This window comes from Triticum urartu, chromosome 2A (genome assembly GCF_056163025.1).
Source record: "Triticum urartu cultivar PI428250 chromosome 2A, HENAU_Tu73, whole genome shotgun sequence".
Classification (NCBI taxonomy): Eukaryota; Viridiplantae; Streptophyta; class Magnoliopsida; order Poales; family Poaceae; genus Triticum; species Triticum urartu.
This window is the reverse complement of record NC_141874.1, coordinates 25,207,206-25,217,920: the sequence shown is the minus strand read 5'-3', so window position 1 is coordinate 25,217,920 and position 10,715 is coordinate 25,207,206. Positions and strand designations below refer to the sequence as shown.

At 43.7% G+C, this 10,715-nt stretch overlaps 1 protein-coding gene across 1 annotated transcript; it reads left to right on the top strand.

Moving 5' to 3' along the window:
* The first annotated feature begins 6,207 nt into the window (after positions 1-6,207).
* Positions 6,208-6,696, top strand: LOC147983107 (uncharacterized). Its single transcript, XM_087540642.1, has one exon. It carries the CDS (start codon positions 6,208-6,210, stop codon positions 6,694-6,696), a length of 489 nt encoding a protein of 162 aa, XP_087396768.1.
* The last annotated feature ends 4,019 nt before the right edge of the window (positions 6,697-10,715 follow it).

The window sequence follows — 10,715 nt, the reverse complement described above, 5'->3', positions numbered from 1 at the left end:
ACATAGTTGTCATCGTACTCTTCTTCTTCGCCGTCTTCCATCATAACCCCTATTTCTCCGTGCCTCGTCCAAACATTATAGTGTGGCATGAAACCCTTGTAAAGCAGGTGGGAGTGAAGGATTTTCCGGTTAGAGTAAGACCTCGTATTCCCACATTCAGTGCATGGACAACACATAAAACCATTCTGCTTGTTTGCCTCAGCCGCATCGAGAAACTCATGCACGCCCTTAATGTACTCGCGGGTGTGTCTGTCACCGTACATCCATTGCCGGTTCATCTGCGTGCATTATATATAATTAAGTGTCCAAATTAATAGAAGTTCATCATCACATTAAAACCAAAGTGCATACATAGTTCTCATCTAACAACATATAGCTCTCCAGAGCATCTAATTAATTAAACCATACATTGAAACTATGTAAAACATTTCAATGCGAAAACAAATGCGATCATAATCGCAACCAAGGTAACAATTGATCCAACGGCATAATGATACCAAGCCTCGGTATGAATGGCATATTTTCTAATCTTTCTAATCTTCAAGCGCATTGCATCCATCTTGATCTTGTGATCATTGACGACATCCGCAACATGCAACTCCAATATCATCTTCTCCTCCTCAATTTTTTTTATTTTTTCCTTCAACAAATTGTTTTCTTCTTCCACTAAATTTAACCTCTCGACAATAGGGTCGGTTGGCATTTCCGATTCACAACATTCCTAGATAAAAAAAATCTATGTCACGTTGGTCGGCATAATTTTCATAAACAATAAATGAACCAATAGTTATGAAGATAATATACATACCAAATCCGAATCATAGACAGGACGAGGGCCGACGGGGGCGGATACCAAAACCATCGCACTATATAAGATGCAATAATAAATGTAAGAAAATGATACAAGTATCTATCTAAACAGACAAGTAAGAATATTTTTTCCTTTCAGAAAGAAGATAAGAACAAGAGGCTCACCACGGTGGTGTCGGTGATGAGATCAGTGCGGGTGATCGACGGCGGTGAAGACGGGGACGGGGCGTGACGGACCGCTAAATCTAGACAAATCTCGAGGAAAATGGAGCTTGGAGGTCGAGCTTCGAGAGGAGAAAGTTTAAGTAGTGTGGCTCGGGCATTCCATCGAACACCTCATGTGCATAGGAGGTGAGCTAGAGCACCACAAACCCCTCCCCTCGCCGGCCAGAGAAAGACAGAGCACTGGAGTGCTCTGCTCGCGGGCGAGGGTATATATAGGCACCTCATTGGTCCCGGTTTGTGGCAAGAACCGGGACTAAAGGGGAGCCTTTGGTCCCGGTTCAGGCCACCAACCGGGACCAATGGTGGTGGGCCAGGAGCGAGGCCCATTGGTCCCGGTTCGTTCCACCAACCGGGACCAAAAGGTCCAGACGAACCGGGACCAATGGCCCACATGGCCCGGCCGGCCCCCTGGGCTCACGAACTGGGACCAATGCCCACATTAGTCCCGGTTCTACACTGAACCGGGACTAATGGGCTGAGCCGGCCTGGACCATAGCCCTGTTTTCTACTAGTGAATTGTTTATCAAGATCTGAGGTGTTGACAATTTCGGCCACGTGATTCTGTCGAAACTTGTCAAGGTCGGTCTCGAGCCTCGAACCACCTGTGTCTGTATCTTTAAAAATGCTTGCACGGTTTTTCCTCTTTGTATTCTTTGTATCCTTGGAATCATTGGTAGACTCCGATGGAGTCCTGTTTCTCTTTCTCTTCTTATCACTATCGTACAGAACATAATCTTCATTGCACAATAATGAAGATGCCACTCTTTTCCAGATGCTCTTACGAGTTGGTAGCATGGAATCAACCACGCTATCTTGTCGCTGCTTTGCTAAAGAATCATCATAGTTGTCCTCATCAACTGGGAAGACATGTGTCTCTTTCGGCTCCCTTATTGCCTTAGCCTTGGCAGACCGGTGTTTGCTTTTGGTACCTACCTCTCCCCCCACCTCAATATTGACATCTTCATCATCTTGATCTCTTCTTTGTTCAGCCTTTCGCACATTCTCATTGTGCCTCAAATTCAGAGGATCCTGTGATTCGAAATAAAGCACTTGTTAGCTTGCAATCTGCGCGAAATAAAAAAACAAAACCAGTTAACTGTAAAATGTGCATCACCAGGAAAGCTTCAAGGCTTGTGGTGGCTTTGGAATGCTTTCGCGAATCCAAACTCGGAGCAACCTGCGAAGCATCCAGCTCTTTATGAAGCTGTGAAACATTCTTGAGACTCTCCTTGCAAGCTGCAGCAACAACTCTGTCTTCTTCATCCTGAACATGGAAGATCATATGCTAGCTACGAATCTTCATTAACTTAAAAAAACCAGTTAGATGTGAAATATGTTTCACCATGAAAGCTTCAAGGCTTGTGGTCGTTTTTGAATGCCTTCGCAATTGCAAACTAGGAGCAGGCTGCAAATCTTCAGCTACGTTCTTCATGGGGGCATCCATGTTATCTTTTTGTATCCCCTTAGCAGAAATGCCTTTGGCAATGACCTCCGTGTCTTTTTTTGTTTTTGCTGGTGAGTAGTATTCTCTCCTGGGACCTCCATTGGGTCCGCAGGTACTCCCAGGTCAGATAGCTGTATGTCCTCTACTCCTGGGCAATCAGCATCAAATATTCCATAGCAGTGGTTCTTTAAAACAAATGTGTTAGTGTGGAGAGTATTGATAGTAAAAATATTTATAGAAACTCATAATGGTATACTTACATTGAATTCCGTGATGAGGTCATCCGTGCGTCTGCCGTTCGCAAGTGTACGCCTAAGGCACTCGGTCATTTTTTTTCAAGGGTGCTCATCCTATCAAATTGTTGTGCACTGGCTTCCCGCACAATGGAGGCAACTTCTTTCAAATCAGCCAATACACGGCCCATGAGTGCCTTATCCTGCAAATTACAAGCAGTTAGAAGCATAAGACTTCGATTGTACTTGCAAAGTTACAATATATATTTGTGTCTGATGTTCATCATTTACCTAACCGTCAGTCTTTGGTTTGACCAGCGTCCCAACTGGTGGCAGATTGAAAGGCCGCAGCAGGTCATCGACATACTGTATGTTAGTGTCGTTAGTATCATTCAAAAAATATGGTAGATAATCCAGGCACACAGTACTAACACTTTACCTCTCCAACTCCTATATAATTTTTGTTGATTATGTTGTCAACCTTCTGTGCCTTCTCGTCACTCCATTTTTGGATCAGCGGCCTTAACCTTGATGCATACGAGATGGTAGAGTCCAATTGGTGCACCCTCCACTTCTCGTAGTACCACGTCTGCATTACAACAAAAACAGCTTAGAAAATTTTCCATAAAATTAAATGTATTGTATGTTAATAATGATTGTATTACTTGCAGTAGTGGTAGGTTGCCCTCTAGATTTGCTCCATTTACAAATTTTCTGACGCTAGTCATAAGATGGTCAAGTGTAAGCTGTCCAAAATTGGTGCTCTTTATTGTCTCAACGTTTCTAACAATCCCAAGGTATCTGTTGTCCACATACTGCTGTGTTGTCGGGCATACATATTTGCCTATGGTGTACAAGACAAATGGCCTGACAAAATTAAGTGTGCTTTTGCCTTTCATCTTGGCTAGCAATCCTTTCAAAGTTACTTTTGTGTCATTGGGGTCTTTCAGTTCCTTCCACAACTCCAAAGTATCATTGTGATTTGAAGAGACGTGATTCTTCCCCATGCAGGGCAGGCCTGTTATATGCTCCACATCTTTTAGTGTGATCCTACATGGTCTCCCATTAATTATAAAGGCATCCTGCTCTGCATCATATGAATAAGCGATGGCCTGGCACAGTAGACGTCTGATTCTCATGCCAGGAGTCTTAAGAAGTTCACCCAGTCCAATCAACTTGATGTACGTCAGTTGTTGTGCGTTTAAATCTTTTATGAACTTCTCGTATTGCAGCAATGAAGCAACCTGAGTTCCCTTAATGTACAAATAGTGTGATTAGATTCTGTATGGTATTCATTTAAACACGCATAGAACCGACTAGATGTAATCTATGCCAATAGCAAAATTGTGCTCTACATTACTGCATGAAATTATAGAGCTTCTAGGCCATATAATGAGCACCAGACATAGAAAAACAAGCTATCTTTGTCCGCAAATTGACTGATAATAGTATAGATTTTTAGTACAAAGAGCAGACTTTGTTATATGTACACTACTAAAGTTTCAGGCGTCACGCTTACGAAAATAATTGCATACATGATCATAAGATCAATAGTTTATAGATAATCACCATACTAGGAATGTAACATGTGATCCTACTATCCATCTTTCTCTTTAGTTTTCTCCTTTATTTCTCGTCAACCTAAAATTTAATATAGTCCATACATTTGATGTTCTCAATGCCAAATAAGTGAGGCGTGCAACTTACGTACAAAACTACTTTGTATTCTGTCTACTGCGTATTTGAACAGGCATTTAGGAGTACTACAATTATTTTGTTGATTCGGTTGCTGGTTTTAAACAAAGTTGAATTACTAGTCCTTCCTTTCCATATCGTTGCACGTAGAACTTTCCAGCACGAAAATTAGCGCAAGTTTCATTACAGAGAGATGCATTCACGACTAAAAACTAAGAGAGGAAGGTATCCACGATCTCCCTTAAGTTTTGCTAAAGCACATCTAGATGTGCTCTAAGTATTGCTTATCTAAGTCCTATGTCATTGATTTTATGCTAATCTAGACACACCAATCTCCCTTCGGTAAAATAGGGATAGTTCGTTATGGCTGTAAATAATGGGATTGCATGCAGACTTGGGAAGGAGGGTGTATACACAATACAAGGATCTCGATCATTACCGGAGGATTCTCTCGATGGCGACCGGCTCCATTGCCGTTCGCTTTCATCTTTTGATTCGCCGGCTTCTCCGACGTGCCCTTCTCTTTCGTCGGCTTCTCTGACGTGCCCTTCTCTTTCATCTCAGGATTCGCCGACGCAGGCTTTGAAGATGACGGCTCCGTCGGCTTCACTGACCTGGGAGCTACTTTTGGCGGCGTGGGGTGGTAATTCGGTGTAGTCATGGAAGGCTAGGTATGGGCGGCGTGGTGTGGAAGTTTACGATCTATGCCGTGAAAAGCTTCGTATTTATAGGGCATTCTCTAACAACCGATCACAAGGAAATATTGGGAATTTGGGATCTCATGAAGAGGTAGTTTTAGATCACGTAATGTTTATGTATAGGGGATTCTCTAACAACCCACCACAAGGAAATATTGGGAATTTGGGATCTCACGAAGAGGTAGTTTTAGATCACGTAAAGTTTTTTAGCTATATTTTTATTTTGAGAATTTTTTAGCAAGTTTAGATCAGTAATGTCAACCGTGAAGCGTTTGGGCTTCTTGTGCTTTCTTATACGGGCCTATGGGTGAGCCCATTTTAAATGTGAACATGAAAAAGGAAGCGAGGACTCCAACAGGCGGGACGAGCCCCGTCCCAATTATTTAGGACGGGCATGCGCGAGGGCGCTTCGTCCTCACTGCCACGATTCTCCAAAAACGGTTCCTCTACCTCTGCGTCCTCTCGATCCCCTCTTCCTCTGCGTCGCCCACTCTCCCAACAATCTGGCTTCTGGATCGGTGAGTTCTCCTTCCTGTCAATTTTGTTAGTAGTTCTCCAGTAGCAGCACATACGATGGCCTTCTTCTTGTCAATTTCTTGTTCTCCTGCTTCTTTATTTTGTGCGCACAGATTCATCTGCCTGCAACATGTAGTCTGTTGCCTTATGAGAATTTTGCACACAGATTCATCTGCTTGCAACATCTAGTCCGTTGTCTTGCCAATTTCTTGTTTTTCTCCTGCATCTTTAGTTTGTACACACAAGTTCATCTGCATGGGCGATGAACAATTCATAGATACATGTTTATTCTTGATTGTTGATGCAGTTGTTTAGATAAATATTTCAAGAGCGTAAATTTATATTGTTAATTCGCATATACTCCCTCTGCAAGGAAATATAACAACTTTTGGTTCACTGCTTTAGTGATTTCTTTACAGAGGGAGTACTTTTTTAGTTTAAATTGTTCATGCACTTGTTTACATAAACTTTCAATAGCGCCAGAATTCCTATACTATCTGCCGTCATATTCATCTCGGCTTATTGTTATCATTTTATTGTCATGCTTCATGTCTTATACTGGTTTCATCAATTACAGTCCTTCGGCATGGCGTTCGAGAATGATTATGATGCTAGGGCAGATGGAAATACCGAAATTTGTGTTAAGTACACGAACAAGGCTAGCTCTGTTGAGTACTGTATTGGCAGATTCAAATACTGGCTGCGGAACGACGACCAGAAGATAGTTGCACTGGATGTGGAGTACACCTGGCCTCGTGGTTCGACACAGATGGCGGCCGTGGTCCGGTTATGCGTTGGCATCTACGTCCTCGTGTACCACATAAGCATTGCTGATGAGCACTGCGGCCTGCTTGCCACCTTCCTGCTCGATGAGGAGTACACCTTTGTTGGGGTGGACATCGAGAATGACAAGAAAAAACTAAAGCATGTTGGTCTGGTGGTACAAAACTTTGTGGATATCCAGAATATGTGGAGAGTGCCTGATCCAGTGACGATTAAGCCAATGTATGGCTTGGCTGACTACGCTCATCCACCACAGCTACACCAAGATGAAGGACATTCTCACAGAAGATGACCACCATATATGGGCAGAAGCGCCCTTGCCCTTGAAGAACATCTATTATGCTTCCATGGACGCGTATGCCACCTACAACGTATACAGGCGGTTGGTGAACTTCCAGATGGGGTTCGAGAGTCAGCGCCAGCATCTCGCCAAACCATCGTCTAGGTAGTCAAAGAAGTCCCGAAGGAAGAATGAATCAACATAAAATGTTTCTTCTATTTATCTAGCTAATAGTCTATAAACTTTATTATACTGCTAGTAGGTCGTAAGTTCAAATTTCCTGCAAGTTGAATCATCCTTTATTCTAGCTGTCTTGCCTAATTTGATCCACATTCACGAGATATTATACTTAAGACGTTTATTTTGTTTCGGTTCCGCTAGCTATGATACAGAATGCGATAGCCATTTTTACCAAAAGATTATTTCAGATTTATAATGAATACACAGAATGCGATAGCCATTTTTTCCAAAAGATTATTTCAGATTTATAATGAATACTGTTCTCAACTGGGTTTGAATAGAGAAATTTTATTTTTTAATTGCATAGAGAAAGTTCATTTTTTTAATCAAAAGAAGGGTCACCCCCTCTGATTTTCCATTAACAGAAAACACATGGTCTTTCAACCCCCTGATACAAACTACAGCTAGAAACTAAAGTAATCAACTAGCAGCACAAATCATACATGGTAGCAAGCCCAACCAGACTTAACATGAAGGTCCAAAAAATAAAACTACGGCAGAGATGCGTAGGCGACACCGCAGTACCCTGTGACTCCACACTTGCGATGAACTGTATAATTCACCTGCTACATGCTCTAGCGTGCGCATATACACCATCATCACCTCTTTGCTCCCAACATTAGCACCTCTTTGTTTACCACCTTCATCTGCAATATAGACCATCCCATGATCCACAAGAAAATTAGCTAAACAAGAATCATAAGATCACTATACCATTTATTTTGTAATCTCACATTATTCCTGCATTGCCAAAGAGTCAAGAACACAACTGATGCCCTTCCCGCATCTCCTACGCAAACACTCATAGGTAGTTCTACCATCTTAACTCCATGATTTAAAATATTAATAAAACCCCCTTAACGATTCCATTTGCATTACCATCGTTCATGATTATAGCCATGGAAACAGCAGCCAATAAAGCAACCACATGTGAAAGACCTATTTTGAGTCCTGAATAGGGCCGAATCCTAGCATTTACTCTAACTGCAACATGTCCTCCTCTCATAGTCATCATCACCCGAGACATAATGAAGACGTAACCCCATAGATGCATAACTGCTACCAAAATAGTTTTCGCACTATACCTAGTGTAAAGGACACTCTTGCGTTGTCGTGCTACATTTGTGGCTCCTCGGTCAGCATGTTCATAACCACCTCGATCTGAAGATCTTCACGGGTGGTGGTCTTGAAACCGTAAAGAACGGCTTTATGAACCTTAAGCTCTTCATTGTCAACAAAATCACTCCATCCCTTGCCGAAGATTATGCGGCCATCATGACACTTGTGGTACTTGACCGGCATCAAACTGTCCTTGCACAGCCGAATGCCAGCAAGCCCATCTCCCGGTATCTCCCCATCTCCTGGGGTCTTTAGGGCGTCGACAACTTTCACCGGTAATCTATGCACCGTCATAGGAAGAAAAATTATCAAATATGTGAAGGAGCAGTAAACAAAAGGATCTTCAGCTACATCTACATATATTACATAAGGGTCTTCAGTTATGGGAAACAAAAGGATATGCAAAAACACACATCAGTGTATTCACTGGTTTCAGCTACAATAGCATATCGTTAAACTTTCTCTCCATGAAAAAACAAAGAAAATTGCATACCAAATAGAAAATACTAGTACACCAAAAACATACCATCGTCTTTCCTCCTATGTTCGACTTGGTGAAGCGGTGGACAAAAAATGCACCTATATAACCTTTCTTCATCGCCAAAAGTGTTGGAAATATACCCTAGAGGCAATAATAAATTGGTTATTATTATATTTCCTTGTTCATGATAATCGTTTATTATCCATGCTAGAATTGTATTGATAGGAAACTCAGATACATGTGTGGATACATAGACAACACCATGTCCCTAGTAAGCCTCTGGTTGACTAGCTCGTTGATCAATAGATGGTTACGGTTTCCAGACCATGGACATTGGATGTCGTTGATAACGGGATCACATCATTAGGAGAATGATGTGATGGACAAGATCCAATCCTAAGCATAGCACAAGATCGTGTAGTTCGTATGCTAAAGCTTTTCTAATGTCAAGTGTCATTTCCTTAGACCATGAGATTGTGCAAATCCCGGATACCGTAGGAGTGCTTTGGGTTTGCCAAACGTCACAACGTAACTGGGTGGCTATAAAGGTACACTACAGGTATCTCCGAAAGTGTCTGTTGGGTTGGCACGAATCGAGACTGGGATTTGTCACTCCGTGTAAGCGGAGAGGTATCTCTGGGCCCACTCGGTAGGACATCATCATAATGTGCACAATGTGATCAAGGAGTTGATCACGGGATGATGTGTTACGGAACGAGTAAAGAGACTTGTCGGTAACGAGATTGAACAAGGTATCGGGGTACCGACGATCGAATCTCGGGCAAGTATCGTACCGCTAGACAAAGGGAATTGTATACGGGATTGATTAAGTCCTCGACATCGTGGTTCATCCGATGAGATCATCGTGGAACATGTGGGAACCAACATGGGTATCCAGATCCCGCTATTGGTTATTGACCGGAGAACGTCTCGGTCATGTCTGCATGCTTCCTGAACCCGTAGGGTCTACACACTTAAGGTTCGGTGACGCTAGGGTTATAGAGATATTAGTATGCGGTAACCCGAAAGTTGTTCGGAGTCCCGGATGAGGTCTCGGACGTCACGAGGAGTTCCGGAATGGTCCGGAGGTAAAGATTTATATATGGGAAGTCTTGTTTTGGTCGCCGGAAAAGTTTCGCGCATTATCGGGATTGTACCGGGAGTGCCGAAAGGGGTCCGGGTGTCCACCAAGGGGGTCCACCTGCCCCGGGGGGGCCACATGGGCTGTAGGGGTGTGTGCCTTGGCCTATATGGGCCAAGGGCACCAGCCCCAAGAGGCCCATGCGCCAAGAGATAAGGGAAAGGAAGAGTCCTAAAGGGGGAAGGCACCTCCTAAGTGCCTTGGGGAGGATGGACTCCTCCCTGGCCGCACCCTTCCTTGGAGGAAGGGCCAAGGCTGCGCCCCCCTCTCCCTTGGCCCTATATATAGTGGGGGGAAGGGAGGGCAGCCGGACCTAAGCCCTGGCACCTCCCTCTCCCTCCCGTGACACATCTCCCTCCTCCCGTAGCGCTTGGCGAAGCCCTGTTGGAATCCCGCTACTTCCACCACCACGCCGTCATGCTGCTGGATCTCCATCAACCTCTCCTTCCCCCTTGCTGGATCAAGAAGGAGGAGACGTCGCTGCTCCGTACGCGTGTTGAACGCGGAGGTGCCGTCCGTTCGGCACTAGGATCATCGGTGATTTGGATCACCGCGAGTACGACTCCATCAACCCCGTTCTCTTGAACGCTTCCGCTTAGCGATCTACAAGGGTATGTAGATGCACTCTCCTTCCCCTTGTTGCTGGTTTCTCCATAGATAGATCTTGGTGACACGTAGGAAAATTTTGAATTTCTGCTACGTTCCCCAACAGTGGCATCATGAGCTAGGTCTATTGCGTAGATTCTATGCACGAGTAGAACACAAAGTAGTTGTGGACGTTGATTTTGTTCAATATGCTTACCGTTACTAGTCCAATCTTGTTTCGACGGCATCATGGGATGAAGCGGCCCGGACCGACCTTACACGTACTCTTACGTGAGACGGGTTCCACCGACTAACATGCACTAGTTGCATAAGGTGGCTAGCGGGTGTCTGTCTCTCCCACTTTAGTCGGAACGGATTCGATGAAAAGGGTCCTTATGAAGGGTAAATAGAAATTGGCATATCACGTTGTGGTTTTGCGTAGGTAAGAAACGTTCTTGCTAGAAA

What these genes read in the sequence shown, in the direction of transcription:
- LOC147983107 (XM_087540642.1), top strand. Translation starts at nt 6,208, where the DNA reads ATGGCGTTCGAGAATGATTATGATGCTAGGGCAGATGGAAATACCGAA.